The sequence below is a fragment of the Cotesia typhae genome, unplaced genomic scaffold (assembly GCF_013202065.1).
Source record: "Cotesia typhae breed Kobodo isofemale line unplaced genomic scaffold, CoteBio_Ctyphae scaffold_91, whole genome shotgun sequence".
Classification (NCBI taxonomy): Eukaryota; Metazoa; Arthropoda; class Insecta; order Hymenoptera; family Braconidae; genus Cotesia; species Cotesia typhae.
The window spans coordinates 1,100,189-1,124,512 of NW_027423781.1; the positions used below are offsets into that span (position 1 = coordinate 1,100,189).

At 27.9% G+C, this 24,324-nt stretch overlaps 6 protein-coding genes across 10 annotated transcripts; 3 read left to right on the forward strand and 3 right to left on the reverse strand.

Annotated features, from left to right (window-relative positions):
• Positions 1-9,546: 9,546 nt before the first annotated feature.
• LOC141537334 (facilitated trehalose transporter Tret1) lies at positions 9,547-13,001 on the forward strand. Its single transcript, XM_074258242.1, has 3 exons — positions 9,547-10,020; positions 10,302-10,881; positions 11,266-13,001. The coding sequence occupies exons 1-3, from the start codon at positions 9,969-9,971 to the stop codon at positions 12,053-12,055; spliced, it is 1,422 nt and encodes a 473-aa protein (XP_074114343.1). The 5' UTR covers positions 9,547-9,968; the 3' UTR covers positions 12,056-13,001.
• Positions 13,002-13,076: 75 nt separating this feature from the next.
• LOC141537338 (uncharacterized) lies at positions 13,077-15,155 on the reverse strand. 5 transcript variants are annotated; one of them, XM_074258251.1, is made up of 4 exons: positions 15,015-15,155; positions 14,029-14,345; positions 13,554-13,886; positions 13,077-13,453 (listed from the first exon to the last, which is right to left on the reverse strand). In XM_074258251.1, exons 2-4 carry the CDS (start codon positions 14,312-14,314, stop codon positions 13,386-13,388), a joined length of 687 nt encoding a protein of 228 aa, XP_074114352.1. In that variant the 5' UTR covers positions 14,315-14,345; positions 15,015-15,155; the 3' UTR covers positions 13,077-13,385. The 5 variants fall into 5 exon arrangements, with proteins under 5 accessions (XP_074114352.1, XP_074114348.1, XP_074114351.1 ...); XM_074258247.1 differs by having other exon boundaries at positions 14,860-15,153; XM_074258250.1 differs by having other exon boundaries at positions 14,829-15,153.
• Positions 15,156-15,300: 145 nt separating this feature from the next.
• On the reverse strand, positions 15,301-17,274 carry Hsdl2 (Hydroxysteroid dehydrogenase like 2). Its single transcript, XM_074258243.1, has 6 exons — positions 17,134-17,274; positions 16,896-17,059; positions 16,478-16,691; positions 16,197-16,402; positions 15,906-16,103; positions 15,301-15,840 (listed from the first exon to the last, which is right to left on the reverse strand). The coding sequence occupies exons 1-6, from the start codon at positions 17,148-17,150 to the stop codon at positions 15,401-15,403; spliced, it is 1,239 nt and encodes a 412-aa protein (XP_074114344.1). The 5' UTR covers positions 17,151-17,274; the 3' UTR covers positions 15,301-15,400.
• On the forward strand, positions 17,256-19,500 carry Colt (carnitine/acylcarnitine carrier protein colt, mitochondrial). The gene is made up of 6 exons (XM_074258245.1): positions 17,256-17,370; positions 18,135-18,237; positions 18,311-18,416; positions 18,677-18,991; positions 19,066-19,239; positions 19,316-19,500. The coding sequence occupies exons 2-6, from the start codon at positions 18,142-18,144 to the stop codon at positions 19,498-19,500; spliced, it is 876 nt and encodes a 291-aa protein (XP_074114346.1). The 5' UTR covers positions 17,256-17,370; positions 18,135-18,141.
• A 462-nt stretch (positions 19,501-19,962) lies between these two features.
• Positions 19,963-23,253, reverse strand: LOC141537336 (STAM-binding protein-like). Its single transcript, XM_074258244.1, has 7 exons — positions 22,892-23,253; positions 22,733-22,831; positions 22,364-22,582; positions 21,887-22,172; positions 20,363-20,475; positions 20,188-20,287; positions 19,963-20,103 (listed from the first exon to the last, which is right to left on the reverse strand). The coding sequence occupies exons 1-7, from the start codon at positions 22,996-22,998 to the stop codon at positions 20,038-20,040; spliced, it is 990 nt and encodes a 329-aa protein (XP_074114345.1). The 5' UTR covers positions 22,999-23,253; the 3' UTR covers positions 19,963-20,037.
• On the forward strand, positions 20,527-21,879 carry LOC141537339 (general odorant-binding protein 56a-like). Its single transcript, XM_074258252.1, has 5 exons — positions 20,527-20,859; positions 20,921-21,011; positions 21,087-21,172; positions 21,503-21,629; positions 21,697-21,879. The coding sequence occupies exons 1-5, from the start codon at positions 20,806-20,808 to the stop codon at positions 21,771-21,773; spliced, it is 435 nt and encodes a 144-aa protein (XP_074114353.1). The 5' UTR covers positions 20,527-20,805; the 3' UTR covers positions 21,774-21,879.
• Positions 23,254-24,324: the final 1,071 nt, after the last annotated feature.

The window sequence follows — 24,324 nt, forward strand, 5'->3', positions numbered from 1 at the left end:
ACAATAATTATTATTATTATTGTAGACATACATTTAAAAAATGGGGAACAAAGAAAAAACGAAGCAAAACACGTGATGGTTTTGTTGCTCGCGGTGGATCATCACCTGCCCTTACAAAATCGTTAAACAGGTCAAATTCTGTCAGTATATATATATAATACAGCGTGCGTCGTTTTATTTCAATAGGGGAAAGAAGAAATTTTGTCACCCCTCACTACTACTCAACAAAGAAAAAAAGGGTCGTATACTACGCATCAGTGTATGTTATTATTATTATATTAAATCCTATAAATTTTATTACACAACTACCCGGCGCACGCAATAACAAAGAAATAATTATAATAGTAAATAGTAAATTTATTGTGTCTTGCTGGGAACTTGCTTTTATTTAACGTTTTTGTTATTTATTATTATAACAGGTTAGTTTTTTTTATTTAAAGTTAATAACACTTACTGATTTTTTTTCTTTTTTTTAATATTTAGTAATTATTTGATAAGCAGCTGGCGATCTGATTTTTGGAACTCACCGGCTGTACTCCTTTTGTTGGAATCAAGGGCTCCGCACTTGAGATAGAAAAACATCTGGAGCGATTTTAAAGGTAAGTTTTTATAAAGAAAAAATTTTTTATTATTTATGAAAATTAAATCAGCTGATTAAAGAAATTTAAGAAAATTTTTTTCATTAAAAAAATCAAAAATTGTCTTTTGATATAATTCATTATTTATAATAATTAATTTATCAGATATTTTGTAATTTTTGCAATAAATTAGAGCAAAAAAAAATTGACAACTTTTAAATTAGATTTTTGAAATAAAATTGTTTGTTAAAAAAATTTTAATATTATTAATTATAAGGTAAATTAATTTTTACTAGCAACTTTGCAGTATTTTCTTAAATATCGACGATTTTAAATATATATGCTCATCTCGATGTTACACTGATCAAGAGCTTTCATTTGAGTACCTACATGGATTTTTGATATATTTATCATGTATACATATATATAATATATACGAATATATAAAATATATGAAAAATTGATGTGGATACTCAAATGAAAGGTCTCGATGAGAGTAACATCATTCTCGTAATAATATAGATAATTTTATAACAAATAAATAATGAAAGATAATATTGATCGCTAACTTAAATATCATAAAGTTGAAATAAAAAATTCTTCTTATTAAAAATCCCTAAATTTTTTTATTAAAATAATAATTACCGGGAGACAGCTGTTCAAGACACCGATTTTCTTAGAGTATATTGTTTAGCATATGAATTGATATGAAAGGGTAGGAAATAATAATAATAAAAAAGTAAAAAAAGGTGACCCTTTTTGATCATTAAGGAATAAATATGTATATTAAAGACGAGGATTTAATTCATTCAGACTCGTACTCGGGTTTACCTTTTTATTTTTATTTAAAATCTGTCCTCTTGCTCTGCTTTATATATTTACTCCCATCCTCTACCGCTTGATAGAAATAACAAAGAAAAGACTAATAAGTTAAGTAAAAAGGAGTATAGAAGCAGGATAGGAATATAAGGGAATAAGAAAAATATAAAATAATAAATGTACACCATACCAGGTGTTTTTAAAACCGTGGGACTATTTTTTTTCTAACAAATAAAACTTGTTCGGTTGTTAAAAAATTTTTTTTATTTTTTTTTTTTTTTTTCAATACAAAAAATATTTTACTTAAATTATTGTAAATAATTTTTTTTCAATTTTTATTATTTCGCTATTTAAAAATAAATTTTTTAATGGCTTAAAAAAAATTTTATTATTTTTTAATGAGTTGACTAAAAAATAATTTCATCTCATTAAAATTAATTTTTAAAAATAAATGATGAATTTAGAAAATAAAAGCAGGCCGGGACGAGTGCAATTTGATACTAAAAATTACAAATAATGCACTCATCACCACCTGCCATTAATTTCTTTTTTTAACTTAAATAAAAATTAATTATAAATTTTTTTAATAATTGTTGTTAAGTATGCATCAGGATAGGCCGGGACAAGTGCAATATTAAAAATTAACAACAAACATTGTCACATATCTCGACCTGTCTTCCATGCAATTAAGAGAGTTTGTAAAAAATATAATATTATATTACATGAGAGCGAGTCTAGTGTGTACAGGGGACCCTAAAGGGACTAGTCTAGCGCAAACAGTAAAAATAAATAACAAAAAAAAAAATTTTAACCACGTGGTTAGAAAGTGATTGGGGAATAAGTGGCCTCAGCATGACCTTGGTCAGTCTAAACTATAAAAATTTTAAATCAAAGACCTAATCTTGCTTACTTGAATCACTAAATTATCTTTTAGTTTTATTTCGAGGTCAATTTTTTTTTTTTTTTTATTCAATTATTTAAATTAAAAATTTTTTTAATTCAATTTTTGAATCTTAAGAATTTTTAGTTTAAAATTAACAAAATTTTTTATTGAAATTTTTAAAAAACACTTTTTGATTAAAATTTTCAAAAATTTCAATTTACAATTTTTTTTTTGATCAAAAATAAAATTATAATTTTTTAAAATTTTATACTATTTTTAATTTCTTAAAATTTTATAAAATAATATACAAAATTTTCATTTTTAATCATTAAAAAAAAATCAAAACATTGAAAACGTCGGCTAACTTCAGTGTTATAAAAATTTGCACTTGTAATTTTTTTTTTTTGGACATAATTTACTAATTAAAAAATTTTAATATGTCTGTTAAATTAAATATTAATTAATTGTTATAAAATTATCAGACATTAATCAATTTTCTTAATTTTTTTCTTTCCAATAAAGTTATGGATGATTACATAAATTACCGCAAGTAAAAAAAAAAAATTAAAATTAAGTCAGCTGGCATTTAAAAATTTTAATAATTTTGTTTATTGAAAATTTGAAAAACTAAAAGTGCAATTTTTGAAAAAATTTTTTTTAGTTCTAATTAAATAAATTAAAAATGTCGGCTAACTTAAAAAAAATGTACGATTAATAATAATAATAATCGTGCCAAAAAATGGGAATTAAATTAGCTGTCATCGGAAAATTTTATAAAAATTAAGTTAGCCGACATCTAAACTTTTTTTATTAATTAAATTATTACAAAAAAAATTCAAACCATTTTTTTAATTGTTTTAAAAAAATAAAAAATTTTCAAATGTCTGCTAATTTCAATGCAATAGTTAAAAAATCACAAATCACAATAATACTAAAATTAGCCGACGTTTTTAATTTTTTTTCATTTATTCAATTAAAACAAAAAAAAATTTTTTCAAAATTGCATGTGTAATTTTTTTAATGTTCTACATGTGCAATTTTTTCTTTTAATTTTTTAAAAATAATTTTTCAATAGTAAAAAATTATAAAAATTTTTAAATGTCGGCTAATTTAATTTTCATCAAATCACAACACATTTCACTCGTGAAACACAAAGCGAACAAAATTTCTCGCGCTACTGATCCTAGTACAGCTATGGTGTGTTTACAAGTAGACAATTCGGTAAAAAAAAGAAAATCTGCCAGGTGTTGTAGTCGCGTCTGTGTTTATTCCTGCTCTGGACCGCAAAATAAAACTACGAACCAAGAACTAAGCCCGAAACTCGTGATGGGTGAACTAAAACGCGTCAGTGTTCACCATGGGCTTAAATACAACGGAGTTGTTTAGTCCCCCACCATGAACGCGCTCGCACGTCCGGATTTGTAACGTTCGTTGGTTCTTTGTACTAAGTAGTAAAATTCATCCCCGATTCACCCCTCCACACTCACATATAACAATCCCAGCGGAGAACTGCCGAAGAGGAAGAAAGGAGAAAGATGCTGAAGACTTGTGCGGTCGTGCGTCCCTCGAGGAAAAAGCCCGCGAAATCCTCCCATCAGCTGTCCCGGTATATAACAAGGTATGTAATGTTATGTGTTATATTATATTATGTATTATGATTATAGTTATAGTAGTCATCATTTAATCCCTCGTTATTTATTTTATTCACCCGTGTACATATATAGATATACAGGCTGCTCCAGGTTGCCATTGCCAGGTACTTGTGGGGGTTAGATCAATGCTGGATACTGGATACTGGATTCTCTGGGTGCTTCATGCTCAATGCTGGATTAAAAGTTAATAAAAAAAAGATAAAGACTTAGGTGACAATGGAAAAAAGATCCGTTGGTTTTTGCATCGAGTAAGTACAGGCCTTCTTGTTCAACTGCATAAATTAATCAAAATTAAGTTAGGCGATCTCTAAAAATTAAAAAAATTTTTTTTTCGCCAAAAAAAATTTTTTTTAATTTATTTAGCAGGTATTTAATGATTTTTTTTTTTTTTAAAGAAATTATATAAAATAAAATAATATAATTTGTTAAATTGCTCTGTACTTTCTTAAATATTGACATTTTTTGATATATAAATTCATCCCGATGTTACACTCATCAAGAGTTTTCATTTGAGTACCCACATGCATTTTTTTTATATATTTTGTATATATATAATAAATATATAAATATATAAAATATATGAAAAATCAATGTGGGTACTCAAATGAAAGGTCTCGATGAGTGTAACATCGGAATGAGCTTATATCTTTAAAAATGTCAATAGTTCTCAAGATACAAGGTCATTTTCAAATACACCCTCAATACTTATCATAATTCCTTCAGAAACTTTAAAAATTTTCTATTTTTTTTTAAATACTTTTTTAGAGCTAATTTAATGTTTAAAAAAATTGTCAAGTTTCTATTAATTTAAGTGTTATACATTTTTTTATTATAAGGTATATTATATAATCATTTCTGATATAAAAATTTAGTTTGATAAATATTCTTCACATTGACAGTGAATTGAAAAAATTTTTTTATCTTCATTATTATATCACTTTACAAATATAAGAACAGTCAGATGTCTGGCTATTTTCAATATAAAATGTATATAGATGAGAAGAAAAATAAAGAAAGTGTAAATCTAATTTTATTTATTGCGCAATAAATCTCGAAAGAGAATTCGGGTATTTTTTTGTTTCCGGTTTGGACAAAGAGACAAAGAAAGTTCCAGTAGATTTTTGGAAAAAGGAACCCGGTGTTTAGTGCTGATCATTTTTCGAAATTTATTTCATTGAATAAAATTATTTAGTTTTTTTTTTTATTAAAATTACTATTTATAATTTAATAGTAAACCAGGAAATCAAAAAATTTTCTATGAATATTTAATATATTGTTTATTTAAATTTGAAATATAATAATTTCCGTAAGAATCAATATTCTTGCTGGTTGATTTTAAAGAAATCAGTATTATATGGATTTATTGTATACTGAAATTTAATGGTTGGTTTGAATACAAAATTACAAAGAAACTCTGAGATTACGAAAAAACTTAACTGAAATTTGTTTTATAGGCATTCAAATTTCTTGTAAAGCTTTCAATGATTTTTCTTTTATCGGAGATTAACAAAGAAATTCTTTTCTAGTCTAGAGTTAAATTATTATTTTAGATTTTTTATAAAAATTATTTACAACCAAAAAAAAAAAATTTATAATCATAATAATAAAAAATTTAAAGTTAAGCAATCATAAAACCCAGAAACCAATAATTATAATTGTCAAAATTTGTGATAAAGCATTTAAAACAAATAATCAATAGTTTATAAAGGAACAAAGGAAGTAAAGAGAAGTTAAGCGTAGTGTACATATGTGTACGTCCATATAATATGAACATAACATAAAATTCGAGTACAGAGTAGAGTATTAGACAGTATATGGGGCCTTTGGATTTTATTTGGGGAAAAAATAAAAAAGGTTGGATTGAGAACCACTTGTTATTCGGACAGCTGCGTTTCTCTTTAGCTGCGCATCTGCTGTCGGTTTAGTCCACGCGTGTGCTCTTTGCTTACACCGATCTCTCATGTCCTCTACACACACACAACATTATTATTATTATTATTATTATTATTATTATTATTATTATTATTATTATTATTTATACTTACATTATATTATCTATGTTATAACTATTTTTCCCGGATTTGGATCTGGTTCGCTTCCGTTTCCAGAATCAGGAACTTGATCTTCAATCTTGAATCTTCAATGTGAAGCAATCATAAATTTATTCACCAGTAAGTGGTGGGTAAATATTTAAACAATCGGAAAAAAAAAAAAAAAAAAAAAAAAATAACTTTTACCTTTGATAATATTTAAATTGTATTTTCCTAGATTTTGGCCATCAGCAACTCGGGGTAGTAGATGCTATTGGGAATAACAGACGGTGGAGAAAAAAATTCTTTGTCCCATTGTCATCGGATTTTCTCTAGCTCATTGGTCGAGGGGTTTAACTAAGTTCCCGGAAGAGCGTAGCCCCAGAATTATTTTCCCCATCTACATGGACCAGGTTTTTTCTTTATTTTATTTTATTATATACTTTTCAGACGTTCCTTGTTATGTTGAAAATTTAGCAAAAAGACTAAACTTAGATTTAAAGTTTGTCTATGCAGATTTCATCCTCCACGCCATGTCCGGGTTTTGTTAAAACTGGCTACGGCTTTACTTAGTATTATTATTTTACTACCCGTAGACATTCTTAGTTAGGCTTTTGGGAGGAGACCTGCTGGGAAAAGCCACCCGCTATTTAGATTTTTGCTGACCACTCGGATCTTCGCTTGACACCTGGGCAAGGACAGGTGAAATTTTTTAATGAGTTTGTTATTATTTACTGATATCAGGGAACACGTTCAAGTTGTAATTTTTTAAGAATTTTTAAAATTATTTCATAATTTTAAAAATCAAAATTTATAACTTAATTTTTTTTTTAACTTTTAACAAAAAAATTAAAGTTTGAACTTTTATGATTGATGGGTGGTAATTTGTCAAATTTATGACTCATGATTTTCAATGAAAGTTACTTTTATTCAAGGGCTAATTTTAAACCTTTCAAGGTCAAGGGTACAGTAAAAAAAAACTGTGTTTAATACAATTTTTAAATTATCTATTTCTTTTTTTACTTGAGGAATTTTTGACTTAAAAATTTGGAGGAAATTTTCGTGGAAAAAATTTTTAAATAATTGCAGAATATTTTTTAAATTATGCTTAATAATTTACAAAAGGCTTCAATGAATTTATTCTAACAAGTTTTCCAAAAAAAAAAATTTTTTTATGAAAATGAAGTTAGCTAAAATTTTTTTTTTCATTGAAAAAATTATTACAAAAAAATAAAAAAAAAATAGGCATGTCGACTAACTTTAATACTAAATTTTTTTACACAGAAAATCCTACCTAAAATGAAAATAATTTTTTTCAGTATCTTAAATGTAATCTTAAGTAGGTGTATGAAATAGTAATAATATTTATGTTAGATTTTCCGAGCATATTGATAAGTGATGGGCAGGTGTTGGTCTCTGGTAGTTGCTTTTGCTCTTGTTAAGTATTTAATACTTATTGGGTTGTTTAAATTTAAAGGTAGAAAGAACAAAGAGGATCGCTTGCCATCTGGGCCCATCGGACACTTTTATTTTTTAAACGTTCAGTTCCCTTAATGTACTTTATACTTGTATATATACTTTGGCACTTTGATGAGTGCAACCAGTTTGTTGTTATCAATGCAATTTTTTTGTTTTTTTAACTTACTCATCACTTATTATCTTCCAGTACAATAGCCCGTTTTTATGTTTTTATTTCTTCATTACTTAAATTTCGAATTTCCGCCCATGAACATAAATTACACAGAAAAAAGGTTCATTTGAGCCAAGAAAATATTTTTCTTCCTAATTATTCCAACAAAATTAATTAGTAGATTAATTAATAGATAGAAAATATTTAAGCACAATTTTTCCGATAATTTGGGGTTGAAAAATTTTTTTTCTGATTATATCCAGTGTAATTTTGTTTTTTCCGTGTACCCACGATGTAACTATCCATAAAATTTTATTTCCAGTGAAAAAAAAAAAAATATTTATTTAATGACATCTCATAAGTTGTTTAAAAATTAATAAAATTGTTTACAATAATATTTTCTTTGTGATCGGTACGTTACTTTAAATAGCGATTTTTATTTATTTTTTTATATAAATTATATATATATATATATATATATATATATATATATATATATATATATATATATATTTAAAAATAAAATAAAAAAAGCATGTAGGTATATATTGTAAAAAAAACGGACCTGAGGGGGTATTAAGTTGCAGCAGATTTAAGTAACCGGCGTTACAGTTTGAGACGGGTTTTTCAAAAGATCTTTGTTCGGTTGAAAGTGGGTCTTGGCAGTTGTTAGGAAAAGGGACATTTGTTGGGAAAAAAATTATTATTATTATGTATTGCGTCCCGTTTATTATTATTATTGCAACTCACTTTTTTGATGATAGTGATACAGATGTAGAAGCGTAATTCTGATTTAGTTATTGATTTACTCGCGGAATTTGAATTTAAAATAGACGTTGCAGTTAACAGGAAGTTTAAGTACGTAATTCTCTTGGGTGCGGTTTTGTGAGCATCAAGCCTATTTTTCGGTTCACTGGTTTATGTAAATAACTCTTCACGAGGACAGTTTGCGAGCTAAATTGTTTTTTAGTTTAAAAATTTTTATTTTAACTTAAAAATCACTTGAAAAAAAAATTAATTTTAAAAATTGTTTATTTACGGCTAAAATATTGAAGATACATAAAAATGATCTATATTAAAAAATATTCGCCGTAAAATTTTACAAAAAAAGTTCCTTATGACTTTCCGCTACAGTGAACATGGTCGCTGTAATTTAAATTTGAAGTTTATATGCCGACCGTACAAGTCTACTTGCGGAAAGATGAATAAGTAGCGCCATCTGTTGGTGCTCCGCGGAACTACGACGCGAATCAAGGTAGCGATAACGATGTCAAAAAGAAATATAATTTAATTTTATTCAGAGTCTTAATTACAATTAGAGCGGCTAAATATTTACGTTTTAAAAATATGTATATATTTGCGATAAATATTATCTTTGTTTACCAGCACGTCAGTCGTCGCTAAGTCACTTGGGTAATTAAATTAAATAATCTTTGTTTATTAATTATGACTCTTTTAGTTTCAATCAAGTCAAATTGAGGACTGAAATTAAACAAAACTATAAATAATAAACAATATCTCACCTTACAACTTAAATCTTATCATTTGGCTGATAACGAAACCCGGTATTAAATATTAATTGTACTTCCGTGACAAAATAGAAATAGAAAATATTTTTTAAATTTAATCTAAAAATTAATTATTTTTTTTATTGATTTAATTTTATTTTAAAATCAATATATCAATGAATAAATTATCAAGAAATAATAATTAAATTTAAAAGGTCGAAAGTTTAAGCAACAAATTAATTTTAAAAATAAAATAAAATTATTGCTTAAATCTAATAAAAATAATTACAATATTACAAAATAACATTAAATTAATATAATTAATATCTAATAATAAAAATAATAGGCTTATAATTCTGTAGTTAGTCTATTTAAAAAATTGCGTCATTAAATAAAACCTGTTTGGACAAGTGCGCTGATAATTAGCTAATCAGAATGCAAATAGACAAAAAGCCAAGTTTTATATAAAAATATTTAAACAAAAAAATAGATGTACAAATTGAAAGATTACAAGTGTTATTAAAATAGGTAGTACTATAATAGACAGACAAGACAATAAAAAGAAAATAATAATTTACAAATTTATTTTAAAATATTGAGCGACTATTGGGCGCCAATAAATGGCTCAATAATATTTATTTAATGTCTATTCTCATTAACTAATAATTGCTTTACTGAAATCGAAAGAGCTCGAAATTTTAGTTAGAGTGGGAGGACCTCGTGATATCTCGGTATAAAACCATGCGCTGATGGTTAATTGCCTTTTAATAATAAGGAGTCATAGAACGTGTCTGGACAATTTATCGCCGAATTTATTTATTTTTTTTTCAATTTATTTTTTTTTTTAATATTTGTGAGTGAAATTAAGATGGACGTGCAAGAAACTAAGCAATGGCCTCAGTACTTGGCTGCTATCACAGGTAAATATTTTCTAATGGACTGTAATGTATATTATACTTGATCTTTGCAGATAAATTAGTCGAAAAAGTTCTGGAAGGAGAACTATAATTCCTAGGGGTGTATTATGGGCTAGAAGCTTGAATTTAAAAACCGAAAAAAAAAAGAATGATTTTTACTATTTATTTTTCTTTTTTTAAAATATTTATCAATATTTTAAAAATACTGAAAAATAAATTCAAAGTTCGAAAAAAGATTAATTTAAAGTAATTGAAAAAAAAAAGTGAAAAAAAATTTTTTTTAGCAACATTATCAATGGGAATCGCCGGCTCACACATCGGATGGACATCACCGAGTCTTCCTTACTTAAAATCAGAAAGTTCTCACTTGCCGATGAGCAACGACGACAGTTCATGGATTGCCTCGTTCTTTCTGCTAGGATCAGTGCCAGGAAACCTCCTGGCTGCGTTCATCGTCGATAGGATTGGAAGGAAGCTCAGCCTCCTGTTAGCAGGCGTTCCCTTGACTTTGGGCTGGCTGCTGATAATCTTCGCGCGCAATGCTTACTACCTCTACGCCTCGAGGTTCATCAGCGGGTTCGGGATGGGCATAGTTTACGTAGTTTGCCCGATGTATATTGGCGAAATCGCGGACAAAAAGATTAGAGGAGCGCTGGGGACCTTCATTAAGTTGATGGTCACCTTCGGGGAGCTTTACTCCCACGCTGTTGGACCCTTTACGGGATTTCACGAACTGTCCTACGCGTGTTTGTTGATTCCCGTCGTTTTTTTTATGACTTTTATATGGATGCCCGAATCACCGTACTATTTGGTGATGAAGGGCAAACATCAAGAGGCAGAAGATTCTCTCAAGACACTCAAGAGGTATTTATTGTTTAAAAAATGAATATTAATATAAAATTTTGCTTTATTAAATAATGAACTTTCTTAAATATTGACGTTTTTAGAGATATAAGCTCATCCCGATGTTACACTCATCAAGAGCTTTTATTTGAGTACCCACTTGCATTTTTAATATATTTTTCATATGTACATATATATAATATATATAAATATATAAAATATATGAAAAATTGATGTGGGTAGTCAAATGAAAGGTCTCGACGAGTGTAACATCAGGATGAGCTTATATCTTAAAAGATGCCAATAGTTCACAAAATACAAGTTCATTTCTTAATCAAATATCAAGAGATAATTTTCAAATGCACCCTAAATACTTATAATAATAATAAATAAAATTCTCCCCAGGTACCGCAACAAAAACGGACTCCAGGAAGACATAGACCAGATGACCAAGGCAGTGTTGATGGACATGAAGAGCCGAGCTGGCTTCCGAGATCTTTTCATGACCGAAGGAAACCGTAAAGGGCTAACAATTTGCTTTGGTCTGCAGTTAATCCTCCAATTCAGTGGAATCGCGGCGATTGAATCGTACACTCAAGAAATAGTGGCTCCAAGCGAGTCAGGATTAGCTCCAGGAATCTCGGTGATTATCCTGAGCGTGTGTCAACTGGTAGCAGGCCTGGGAGCTGCGATCCTGGTGGACAAGCTGGGAAGACGACCATTGCTGATGAGCACTACCTTGTGCGCGGCCGTGGTCCTCATGGTCAGCAGCGCTTTCTACATCCTCAAGATAGAACTCGGCTGGCCTCTGACAGGCCTCGGCTGGATACTCGACTCCTCGGTAATTCTCTACGAGTTCATAATCGCCCTGGGGCTGAACCCTCTGCCTTACATGATGCTCGGCGAACTCTTTCCCACCAAAGTCAAGGGAGTTGCCGTCTCAATGGCCAATATTTGGGGCTCCATGCTCGCTTTCTTCGTCGCTAAGATGTTCCAAGTGGTCACAGACACCTGTGGAATGTATGCTAGCTTCGCTTGGTTCGCTGCTTCTTGTGTGCTTGGGCTGGTATTTATTCAGTGGTTTGTTCCTGAGACCAAGGGCAAGTCTCTTGGGGAAATTCAGGACAAACTTAATTGCAGGAAGAAGGTTAAGACTATCAATCAGGAGATTTATATCAAGACGATTGATTTTTAGGTAAATTGTCGGAAATTTTTATGGAATTTTTCTTTATTGGATTTTTTTTTGGAAATTATTAACAGTCAATCTTTTCGGCTTATTAATATAAATTATTAAAAAAAAACTAGAAGAATAAATTTTATAGGTAGAAAATTTTAAAAATTCTCCAATAAAAAAAAATTCCACAAAAAAAAAATTCTCGAGCTTATAAAAGAATAAACAATAAAAATTCTGAATTAAACCAACAAAATTAACCTTTAGACAGCAACACAGTAAAACTTGAAGATTAAGTGTTTAAAATTGATTTATTTATATTAATTCAGAGCAATTTAACCTCGAGAATTTTCCCAGGCTGTTTACTTACTACCTACAATAGAATTATTTCCACAACTATATCAACTTGATAAAATTCCGACTTGATAACTATTAATAGAGTCACCTTCTCCTGTCAAAAAAAATAAGTAATATAAAATGATATAATTATTACATATTAAAAAAAAAAATCAGCGGGGGTTCCTTTAAAACAAGGAGTGCTGAGCAAGCATGACCACCATATCTCATCCCTTTTAAGCAGGGTGTAACTACTTTGAGACTGAATCGATATCGATATTGATAATTTAACAATTATTATTAATTTTTCTAATCGTTAAGTTTTTATATTTATTTATTCATCTACTGAAGAAAAAAAAAAAGAATACTTCCCTTTGAGGCAGGGTGCAATCGACTGATTAATAAATCTTAAACGATTATGATTGTTATGCGTTTAAACGTAACCCTGGTTGATGCAAAATCAATTACTTATTATAATTGTTATTATTATAGATGATAAGAATTTTTTATAATTTTTTTGCAAAACTCTCTACGGTCCCTTTTAAGCAGGGTGCGATTTTTTTATCTGTAAAAATCTTTTTGTGTAGAAAGTTTCTTGTATAATTATTTTAATAAATATTGATATATATGTGAATTAATATTGTTTTTATTATTTAATATATTACAATATACAAACATTAAATAAACTTTTTATAATTTTTTTTAGGAAGACGCTATTTTGCAGGTGTAAAAAAATTTTTTAAAAATTCTCTGTAAATTTTTTTAGACTATTTTCTATAAATTTTACAGAGAATTTTTCTTGAATTTATATAATTAACACTTTTTTTCAGTCGCTATTAATAATTAATCATCACCTACTAAAACTACCGTCCTAAATGCAACAACTAACTTATAATTAAAATTAATCTTCATTAATATTGAAGAAATATTCCGACCAAAATTAAAAACTATCCCAAGATTCTCATTAATTCGTGATCACATTTAATAATTTGACATTCAAAATAATTTTTTTATTAATTTAAGGTGGTATTGAAGTGTTGGTCATTGATTGAGAAGCATTATCCCACTTTAGCTCATTTTGCCGTACTGAAAAATATTAATGAATATTAATTATATTTAAAATTTTCAAAAAATTAATTTTTTGTCTCAATAATCTTCATTTTTTTTTTAAGTGTATTTTTCTTACCAGAATAATTATGATGCAAAGACAAAGGAGTGGCAATGGATGTGCGAAATGACCTACGAGTAAGTGTAATAATAACAATTAACACCGAAGTAACCACTAAAATAACAAAAATTCCCAAAATAATAATGACTATTTGTCGTTGCTTTCGCGCTTGCTCCAATTCCATCAGCGACTTTTCGACGACCTTTATCTTGTGATCGTCGTTAATCATTTCTTCCGGAGGGTAATGATAAGTTTTGCTGGTATTGGACAGTCTCGTGGAGCTTTTTCGATTAATACTGTTCGAACGTCTTGCAGATATTTTTCTTTTCATACTGGCTCTTCTTCCGTCCCCTAAAAATTTAATTTTCATTAATTAATGATATTAAAATAAGAAGACTTAAAAAATTGCATTGAAGAATTTTCTCCGCCCGACAAAATGTCGGGTGGCCTCGAAATGCCGGCAAACTTTAAGCGGTAAATTCAAATCTCTTACCCAAGGGTGTAGGACCGTGAGTAATTCTTCCGTGAATGCTGTTTCGTCGTCGATTTCCAATTTCACCCGATCGGAGCCGCTTCGGCCGATCGGATTGCGTACAAACAGAATTCGATCTTCTAGCCCGGTTGTTTTGCAATTGAGGACTTGGTGGGTACAGCCCCTGGGATATAAGCTCGTCGCGAAAGTCTGGTAAACGCTCGCTGTAGTAATTTCTGTTGTCGTAGAATACAATTCTGTCGTTCTCCGAACGGGATCTTGTTGTCATTGGATAATTGCGTTCCATTTTTAATTTTTTTATTTGCTATTTATATTTACTAAAACAATTAAATTTATATTTAATAAACAATTTCACGAAAATTTAATAAAAATTTCACACAAAAAAAAAATAATTAAATTTTAATTAAGAAAATTATTTTGAAGAATTTTATATTTTTAATTTGAAGTAAAAAAAATTTTTTAACTAAAAAATTTTTCTTACTTTATTTAGAAATTTTTCAACAATATTAAATTATTAAAAATTATTTTTTTGGGTCAAGAATTTTTTTCTTAATTCAAATTAATTTTTTTTTTTTAGAAAAATTAAAAAATTACAAGAATTAAAGAAAAAAATAAAAAAAAAATTTTATGATCAATAATCGTAAAAAAAATGAGAATAATTACAAAAAAATAAAAGTTAAGATATCAAACGTCATATATAATGATAATACAGTGTTATAAAGATTTTAAAAGCATAAAAGCCGTGTTATATTGGGTTTGACGTATGTTTAAATCTCAAGTCTAAAAGTAGATCAGCACACCCCCGTTATTCTCCGGCAAAAGTAAACTCACGTCTTAAATTGATACACAACCGCCTTTATAATTAACGTTTAAACATTTTTATTTTTTTACAATGAATAATAATTTATTAAATAAAAAAAAAATGAAACTTTTTTTTTTTCACTGGCCGATATTTTTAAAAAAATTTATTTTGATAATTTTCTTACTTAAATTTATTTTTTTTAATTTTTAATTAAAAAAATAGCTTTTTTTTTTAATTATTAATCAGCGAGGTGAAAAAATAAATTGAAATAAAAATTTGGTAAAAATTGCGACAGAGCTTTCGGGACGTCGGTGAGTGACTGGAAATACTTGAGTAATTTTAATTTTAAAAGCGGAAAAATAAAACCAATGGCCTCCTAAGTTACTCCCACCAATTAGCCGCTTATTTATACTACAATAATTCCAATTGATTCACAATATCTATTTTATAATTAATAAAAATCTTTAAAATAAAATTAAATATACTTTTATTGATATAACAAAGTATAAAATTGATTATAAAAATTTACAATACCCTTTACAAAATATATATTTTAATATAAAATAAATTTTAAAGCTTAGATTTCAAGCTGCTCATCAATTTTTCTAATTTCATAGCGACTTGCAAGTTTCCATCAATCTTAAGCTTTCCCATCATAAAAGCGGTCGCGGGTTTCAATTTTCCCGAAAACATGTCAAAGAAATTGTTAGCCTCCATGGTCAGAATAGCGTCGGCAGCTTGAGAAGGCTTTCCTTTTTCTAGAGCTCCATTTCCAGTCTTCAAGTCCAGGAACCACGTTCCTGGATTGTCACCTGTAATATTAAATTGATAGATCGCGGTTGTTTTTCTCACAAGGTCTGCTGATAAATTGGCTCTTATTGCTGAGAAAATGACGTTCAAGTCTTTGGAGTTTTGAGTTGGTTTTTTGGTAGGATCAAAAACGGTGTGGCTTTTTGATTGGAAGTCTTCTTCATCCAAGAAAAAGTCCAACATTAACTTGTCTTTCCACTCTGTAAAAATGATTTTATTAAATTATTATCTATATTATTAAAATAAAAATAAAATAATAAATTACCAGGATTGCAAGCATAGGGAGTAAAATCAGTAATTCCTTCTTCTCTGAGGATTGTTTCGTCGATACAAAACCTTCCGGTAATTGATTTGCTATCCTTGCAAAAAATAACATACGCTGCATCAGCCATAATGTCGGCTTTACGGCTCACATTGAATCCTTCTCCACCCGTCAGCATTTCAATAGCTGCCGTATGAATAGCTGTAACAAAATCATTATGATCAATCAATAATTGATTCAAAAATTTTTAATCTATTGATAAAAATTCGTGATAACAATTCAAAATGAACTCACCAGTCTTAGGCCAAAGAGCGTTGACAGCAATCCCATCATTTTTGAATTCTTCAGCCATTCCCATGGCGCACATTGACATTCCATACTTGGACAAGGTGTAAGCCAAGTTACTCTGGAACCACTTTGGTTTCATGCTCAACGGCGGGCTCAGGTTCAGAATATGAGGGTTAGAGCTTTTTTTCAAAAACGGTATGCAAGCCTTTGACCTATTGTTAAAAATTAATAAAATTATCAGTCTCGACTATTTGTGAATTATTAAAAATTAAAAAAGAAAAACTTACACCAAAAATGTACCACGTGTGTTGATGTTATTCATCAAGTCGTATCTTTTCATGTCGGTATCAAGCGTGGGTGTCAGCGAAATAGCGCTCGCATTGTTCACCACAATGTCAATGCCCCCGAATTTGCTGACGGCTTCATTTACTGCGGCAAGAACCTGGGTCTCGTCCCGAACGTCGACCATGCATGGTAGAGCTTTACCTCCAGCTTCTTCCACTATATTAAATTATATTTTACAATTGATATATAATCATTTAAATTTAAATTTTATTTAATAAAAAAATTGCATTTTTAATTTTTTTTTTAATTTTTACTTGTCAATTTTTTCGCCATGATTTATTTGTTAAAAAAATTATTAAAATTATCAAATATCTTCTAAATTAATTTTTATATCAATAAATAAATAAATAAATAAATTACCTTCTTTTGCAGCAGTGTAAATAGTACCAGGTAATTTAGGATGTGGTTCTGCAGTCTTTGCGCAAATAACAACATTCGCACCATCCTTAGCAGCCTTTAACGCAATACTTTTTCCAATTCCTCTGGAAGCTCCCGTTATGAACAAAGTACGTCCAGCAAGTTTTCTAAAAAATTTTATTTAATTACAAAAAAAGTAATACTTTATTTAAAAATAATTTAAACAATTTAAAATTCTTACCCGGTGTTAGAAATCATTTTTAGAAAACTAAAAATAAAAATTCAAGTAATTACTAATTGTGACTTGTTACTTATTACTTGTTCCAAAGGTCGCTTACAGCTGTCACTTTTTTTGTAACAAATATCACATACAATCTGTACATAAATTTTTTTTTATTTCATTTTAAAGTTTTTCAGTCAACGAACTCTGTACTTTAAACTCTCGAAGATTATAATTTTAAATTGTTATTATTTTGAGGTAATTATTGATAAATTTTTTATATGTATTATTGCTGTGCTTGTATATTGTCATGTACCTATTGTTTAAGTGATTATTGAGGTTACATATTTTTTATAACTGTAAATTTATAAATAAATTGTGTCGGTAAGGTGAACTGTCATTTTGACGGTAAAATTTTCCGCTAAAATTTAAATTATTATTATTATTCTATTTATTTCAATTATAACACTGAAGTTAGCTAACAGCTGATTTTTTTTTTAATTTTATAAAAAATTATTAACAACAAAAAAATACTTAAAAAATTTTTCACTAATCATTTTTTTTAATTTTTATTATACTGAAGTCAGCTGTCAATTTTTTTTTAATTTTAGAACAAATTATTTAAAAAAAAAAAAAAAATTTTTTTTTTAATTTTTACTTGTGGAATTTTTTTAATAAAATTTTCTTTTTGTAATAATTTTATTGTTATATAATTATAAAAAACTTTTTAATGTAAGTTAAGTGTCATAAATTATTAAAAAAAAAAAAATAATTTTTAATATTTTTTTTAAAAGCAGTAACAGCTGATTTCTATAATTAAAATTAAAAAAAAAAAAAAAACAGTGTTTAATTTTGGAAATTGACAGAAAAAGTTTTGGAGGTTATGTTGCAAAAATAGTACAATCACGTCAATTATTATTATATCAACTATAATAGAGTAGATAAGAGTTAATTAATTAATTGTCAATAGTGTAATTAAATTTTGATAGTGTAATTTGTATGTTTAATAAATAAATAAATAGATAAATAATGGCGGAGAATTCGAGTCCTATTAAATATTTTCTCAGTGGAGGAGTGGGAGGAATTTTTACTGTAATTACTGGTCATCCTTTAGATACTATCAAGGTAAGAATAATTACACTAACAATCAACAATTGATAATAATGTAAAAAATATATATTTGATTTAACAATGACAGGTGAGACTTCAAACCTCTTCAGGAACAAATGGAGTTTTGTATATCGGGACATGGGATTGCGCTAAAAAAATAGCTCGCAATGAAGGATTTCGTGGATTTTACAAGGGTAAAAATTAATGACATTAAAATTAGCTGACACTTAAAAATTTTACAATTTATTTCGAAAATAAAACTAGGCCTAGAAAATAATTAAAAAAAAATTGTAATTATAATTTTTTTAAATCTTCTAAAGATAAAATTTTTCTTTTAATAAATAAATTTATTTAATTTTAATTAATAAATAATAATTTATTAATTAAAACAAACTCTAAAAAATTATCAGATGTCTCTAAATTTCAGCATCACAAAAATAAATATTTATTTTAGGTATGGGAGCTCCACTGTGCGGAGTAGCTCCAATTTTTGCGATAAGTTTCCTAGGATTTGGCTTAGGAAAGCGACTCCAGCAAACGGGTCCTGATCACGAGCTCACAGCGATCCAATTGTTCAACGCAGGGGCTTTCAGTGGAGTTTGTACGACGATTATAATGGCCCCGGGAGAGAGAATCAAGTGTCTGCTGCAAGTCCAGCATGGAAAGGACAATGTCAAGTACAATGGTCCAGTAGATTGCATCAAACAGCTGTACAGGCAAGGCGGAATCAGGAGCATTTACAAAGGCACTGCTGCTACTTTGATGAGAGGTTGATAATAAAATAAATTGATATTATTTTCATTTACCAGGACCTAAAGATCCAATTAAAAAAAATTCTTGCAGATGTACCAGCCAGTGGGATGTATTTCATGACTTACGACTTAATTCAACGGCTGTTAGCTCAAGATGACAAGAAATTGTCTCTTCTGTCGACTATTTTCGCTGGTGGATGTGCCGGAATTGCCAATTGGATTGTCGGGATGCCTCCAGACGTTGTCAAAAGTCGTCTTCAAACTGGTAAGCCTTGACAGTTTTTATTTATTCGAGATTTTTTTAATTTTATTAATTAATTATTTTAATAATTTTATTCCAGCACCTGAAGGTATGTATAAAGGTGCCAAAGATGTCTTCAAGGAGCTTATTTCAACAGAAGGCATCCGCGGACTTTACAAAGGAGTTACTCCGGTAATGCTTCGCGCGTTTCCTGCCAACGCTGCCTGTTTTTTGGGCTTTGAACTTGCCATTAAAGTTTTAAACTGGGTTGCTCCCAGTTTGTAAACTCACTTTATAAATATTTTTATATTATATTATTACAAAATCCAAAAATCAATATAAATATAAATGTATATAAATTGGTTTGTATTTTTTATAAAAAATAAAATTTATAAAGTTTTTTTATTAACACACGTTTAAATACATTATAATAAAATAAATTTCAAGGCATTTTTTTGCTTTTTAAGCTGTGAAGTATTTATATATTTATATATATGTAGAACCCTTTGCATGAAATTTTTTTTCTCTGATTAAAAATAAATTATTTAACAAGATCAATAAAAAATAAATATTAAAAAAATTTTGTTCAATTTTTTTTTTTTTTTTTTTTTCCAATTAAAAGTTCTAAAAAAATGTCCCATATAAATTTTGAATTGAGGTAATATTTCCAATTTTTTTTTCTAATCAGAAAAATTATTCTCGCGTTTGATTCGCAATGGCCCCACATGCGTATAAATATATATAATAATAATAATAATAATAATCTACCGTGGAATGAAGATAAAAATTTTAAAGCTTTGGATTTCTATATAAATTAATAAATTATTTAGCGCGTAGATCAATGACTTTAACGTCAGCCGTTGATTCGAATTTACAGTGCTGTGCGTGCTGAAATAAAAATAATTAAATTTATTAATTAAGAAAAACATTTTTTTTTTTTTTTTTTTTTTTTTTTTTTTTTTCAATAATTACCGTATAAAGAGACTTTTCGTTAGGATGAGGATGAAACCCAGACTCGCGACACCGCGATATGAAATTTAATCCGTGCTCGGTTAGAGTAAAGTATCCAATTCTGTGAATACAAAAAATAAATTTGATTTTTTCAATTAATAAAAATTAATTTATTTATGAATTAATCAGGACTCACTCTTCATATTTTGGTGCGCAAACAATTGCGATCGCTTCAGACATCATCAATTGATAAGCGCAATGCGTGTGAAGATCTACACTGGACAAAAAGGCTGTTTGGGTTGGATGAGTCTGTAAAATAAATTTTTCAATAATTTAACTAATTAATAAATTAATATATTGAATAATTTAAAACTCGTTAGTACTCAATGTGCCTATTGAAATTTTGACGTAATTTTTAAATTATTACAAGCATGACAGTGCATCAAATAAAAATGGATATATAACAGTGTAATTAAATTAATAGTTGATCATTATTAAGATCAAAATGAGTTGACTTCCTCTGTACGTCATTGTAACCACTGACTGTAATTTGTTGTCAATTTTTGCCATAAATAGAAGAGCTAACGTAACTTATCAGTATCAGTACAATTTTAACATTAGCTGAGAATTATTTTTAAAATGAAGAGCTATACGGTTATCTATTTAGCCGTTTCGCTCGCAGTGCTTGCTTTTGTAAGTCTTTTATTATTTAAATAATTGATTTGAAAATTATTTTTGTGATTTTTCTACTTAGGCGGACGCTAAATCAGTCCAGAAACGAGAATGTCCTTTCAAGAAATACTTTGAAGCCAATGCGCCTAAATGCATGGATAAAATTTCAGAAGGTTTGTAGGCCTGGACGTTAAATGATTTAAAAAAAAATTTTTTCTGTCAATATTAATGTGGAAATTTAATTACAGAAAACCTGGGCCGAATGATGCAAGGTAACATGGACAATGATGAAATCAAGTGTTTCGTAGGATGTGTCTTTGAAAGCGCCGGTTTTGTAAGTAAATTAATAAAATATAACTATGACAATGACTTTTGTTAAATTGTACTGTATTTTCTTAAATATTGACGTTTTTAGAGATATAAGCTCATCCCGATGTTACACTCATCAAGAGCTTTTATTTGAGTACCCACTTGCATTTTTAATATATTTTTCATATGTACATATATATAATATATATATAAATATATAAAATTTATGAAAAATTGATGTGAGTACTCAAATGAAAGGTTTTGATGAGTGTAATGTCAGGGTGAACTCATATCTTTAAAAATGTCAATAGTTCATAAGATAATTTTTATAATGTTAATTAATAAAAATTTCTAGATGAAAGATAACAAGATTCAACTGCCTAAGGCCAGAGAAGCTATCGACGTTTTCGTAGATGAGTATAAAAAACCACAAGACATTGGTGACAAACTTTACGGTGTAGTGAGTGATTGCGCTCCTGAAGGTAAATTAAATTTATTTATTTATTTATTTATGGAATAAAAAAATAATAAATTGTAATAAAATTTCAGCTGAAAAGGGAGCTAACAACTGCGAGATCGCTGCCAATCTCATAATCTGCTTCAAAACAAACAACAAGTACACATAATCATACAACTTTAATGGCGTTTAATCTTGGCCTTTACTGGAAATAATACAACTGATATATTATGTAATAATTATTAATAAAATTTGTCGCATTATAAATAAAAAAATACTTGCATGTATCCACCCAAGAGTAATTAGGTCATGTTGGTCTTGATACTCAAAGATTTCTTCCTCACTTTGAGTAGAACACGAATCAGAGGAGCCACTTTGCTTTGGAATAAGCAAATGGGTGATAGTAAGTCTGTTCATCTGCAATCTTCCAGCTAAAATTCCACAAGTCTCTTTATTGCTGACAGTATTAACGTAAGCCAGAGTCAAAAATTCTTTGATGATCTTCGTCGGGACGATTATGTCTCTAAGACCCTTATTGTCTTTTTCTGAGTCGTCTGGTAATTGAACACTATTAAAAATTAATTATTTTGAATTAAATTATAAAAATAGTTTAAGATAAATAAATTATAAAAAAAATAGTTTAAAATAAAATGATTAAATGCTTTAAAATTACGAATTATTTATTTATTTATTTATTTAAAAAAAAAAAAAAAAAAAAAAAAATAAGTTAGTAATATTAAATTAAAAATTAACCAAAACCTTATTTTTTCCTCAACAGGTTTCTCTGGAACAGTTTCCAGTCGTTCTTTTTCTTCAAGATATTTTTTCGCATCTGATTTATATTTTTCGAGCAACTGAAGCTTAAGATATTCTACAATTGGTAGAGTTTTACGGAGGAGTTTTTTTATTTCTGATTTTACAGGGCCCTTGTTGATTGTGCTGTACTGCGGGTGCTTGTCTATTTTATCTATAAAAATTCTGAAAGAAATTAAATTAGTAATAATGAAATTGAGAGACATTTAATAATTTTTTTTTAACTAATATATTATTTATTTAAAAAATTTTATCTTTAGAAGATTTAAAAAATAATTAATTCTAAAAATTTATGATTAATTCAACTATACTCACGTTAAAAACTTTAAATATAAATGGAAGGCAGCTTCTAAATCACCTTCAACTCGATAAATAGTTGCTTGTCTAATCATTTCAATCCCCGAGCGATAATACCTGTAATTAAATAAATCCAATAAATAAAATACAATGACATAAATGGTTATTGACAAGTACCTCATTGGTTCCACAGCAAATTTAACTTCAACTGCTGCTGCACTGTCAATAGTCTGCTTAATCCTCGCTTGTGGATCTCCTATCAAATTATTTCTTCTCGGATTCATTTTATTTATTAGAGATTTATTTTTATTGTAAATAAATATATTTATCACTCTTAAGCGACTAATTAATTTATTATTTATTATTTGGTTGATTTATCTCATACTTCCAATAATTGAAATAAATTATTCAGAAAAATAATTAAAAAAAAAATACACATGATTTTATTATAATTAACACTCACAGTGTTAACTTAATAATTTAATAATAATCAATTAACAACAAAAAAAGTAACAAACAAATATACAAACATTTTTTTATATTGCTAGGTTATAAAATAATGACAGAAATCTTAAACTAGAGACACCTCGTGGATATTTATGAAAACTGTCGGCCGTTAATTTTTATTTAATTTAATACAAAAAATACTTCTAAAATTCTTTAAATACATTTTTTTAATTATTTCTTTACTAAAAAATAAAAAAAAAATTTCTGTCATGTTTTTTTTAAATTTGTAATTTAAAATTTACCGCGCTTCCCCACCATGTTTCCCGCGGTTTCTCCCGGGCCAATCAGAGGCGTTAGAGACTCCGACCAATAGGAGGCCTCAAAGCTACTCCCCCTCTGCTCCCTAGAGCTATAAATTAAGCTGCATCACGCAGAGGCGCCGACTCTGCTGCCGACTTTTGATAAAATAGGACTTCTCCATACCGGGCGCTTAAATTTTGTTCTTAATAACAAGCATCGTGTTTCTTGAGTCAGTTATTATTTAAAATAGACAATTTTAAATTTGTTTTTGTATTTAATTTGTTCTAGTTTTTTTTATTTCGTTTTTTTTTATTAAATTAATTTTTTTTAAATTAATTTTGTTTTTTTAAATTAATTTTTTTTTTTTTTATTAAATTAATTGTTTTATTTGTTAGTTTAGTGATTGAAATGTTTAGTGATGGTGCATTTGAATAATTTTTTTTTGTGAATAATTAAATAAAGTGAACTGAATAAATAAATAAAGTGAAGTGATGAAATAAAAAAAGTGAAGTGAAGAAATAAATAATTAAAGTGAAGTGAAGAAATAAATAAAGTGAAGTGAAAAAACAAATAAAGCGAAATGAGGAAATAAATTAATAAAGTGAAGTGAATTAATAAATAAAGTGAAGTGAATAAATAAGTAAAGTGAAGTGAATTGTTTAAAGTGATTACATAAAAAAGTTTGAGTGGATAAAAATGTGAAAATTGATTACAGTAATTTGATAATTGACAGGTAATGTGAACATAAATTAAATAACATTTTTAGTATATTAAAAAACATTTTATGAAAATTACATCAGTAATTTTTTGACACATCTAAAAGTGAAATTTTTCATAAATTATTTTTCACAGTAATTAATTTT

Excerpts from the sequence above, each read along its gene's own strand:
- Hsdl2 (XM_074258243.1), bottom strand. Across the intron at positions 16,692-16,895 it reads TTACACTGCTGCAAAAGAAG|TGGAAGAAGCTGGAGGTAAA; the intron begins GTAATTTATTTA and ends AATTTAATATAG. Across the intron at positions 15,841-15,905 it reads TCCCTATGCTTGCAATCCTG|AGTGGAAAGACAAGTTAATG; the intron begins GTAATTTATTAT and ends TCATTTTTACAG.
- LOC141537334 (XM_074258242.1), top strand. The coding sequence starts at position 9,969 with ATGGACGTGCAAGAAACTAAGCAATGGCCTCAGTACTTGGCTGCTATC. Across the intron at positions 10,021-10,301 it reads GTACTTGGCTGCTATCACAG|CAACATTATCAATGGGAATC; the intron begins GTAAATATTTTC and ends AATTTTTTTTAG. Across the intron at positions 10,882-11,265 it reads TCTCTCAAGACACTCAAGAG|GTACCGCAACAAAAACGGAC; the intron begins GTATTTATTGTT and ends AATTCTCCCCAG.
- LOC141537336 (XM_074258244.1), bottom strand. The coding sequence starts at position 22,998 with ATGAATCCGAGAAGAAATAATTTGATAGGAGATCCACAAGCGAGGATT. Across the intron at positions 22,832-22,891 it reads TTTGCTGTGGAACCAATGAG|GTATTATCGCTCGGGGATTG; the intron begins GTACTTGTCAAT and ends ATTTAATTACAG. Across the intron at positions 20,288-20,362 it reads TGCGCACCAAAATATGAAGA|AATTGGATACTTTACTCTAA; the intron begins GTGAGTCCTGAT and ends TTGTATTCACAG.
- Colt (XM_074258245.1), top strand. The coding sequence starts at position 18,142 with ATGGCGGAGAATTCGAGTCCTATTAAATATTTTCTCAGTGGAGGAGTG. Across the intron at positions 18,417-18,676 it reads ATTTCGTGGATTTTACAAGG|GTATGGGAGCTCCACTGTGC; the intron begins GTAAAAATTAAT and ends TATTTATTTTAG. Across the intron at positions 19,240-19,315 it reads CAAAAGTCGTCTTCAAACTG|CACCTGAAGGTATGTATAAA; the intron begins GTAAGCCTTGAC and ends ATTTTATTCCAG.
- LOC141537338 (XM_074258251.1), bottom strand. The coding sequence starts at position 14,314 with ATGGAACGCAATTATCCAATGACAACAAGATCCCGTTCGGAGAACGAC. Across the intron at positions 13,887-14,028 it reads TCACGGTCCTACACCCTTGG|GGGACGGAAGAAGAGCCAGT; the intron begins GTAAGAGATTTG and ends TTAAATTTTTAG. Across the intron at positions 13,454-13,553 it reads TTTGCATCATAATTATTCTG|TACGGCAAAATGAGCTAAAG; the intron begins GTAAGAAAAATA and ends AATATTTTTCAG.
- LOC141537339 (XM_074258252.1), top strand. The coding sequence starts at position 20,806 with ATGAAGAGCTATACGGTTATCTATTTAGCCGTTTCGCTCGCAGTGCTT. Across the intron at positions 20,860-20,920 it reads CGCTCGCAGTGCTTGCTTTT|GCGGACGCTAAATCAGTCCA; the intron begins GTAAGTCTTTTA and ends TTTTCTACTTAG. Across the intron at positions 21,630-21,696 it reads GAGTGATTGCGCTCCTGAAG|CTGAAAAGGGAGCTAACAAC; the intron begins GTAAATTAAATT and ends ATAAAATTTCAG.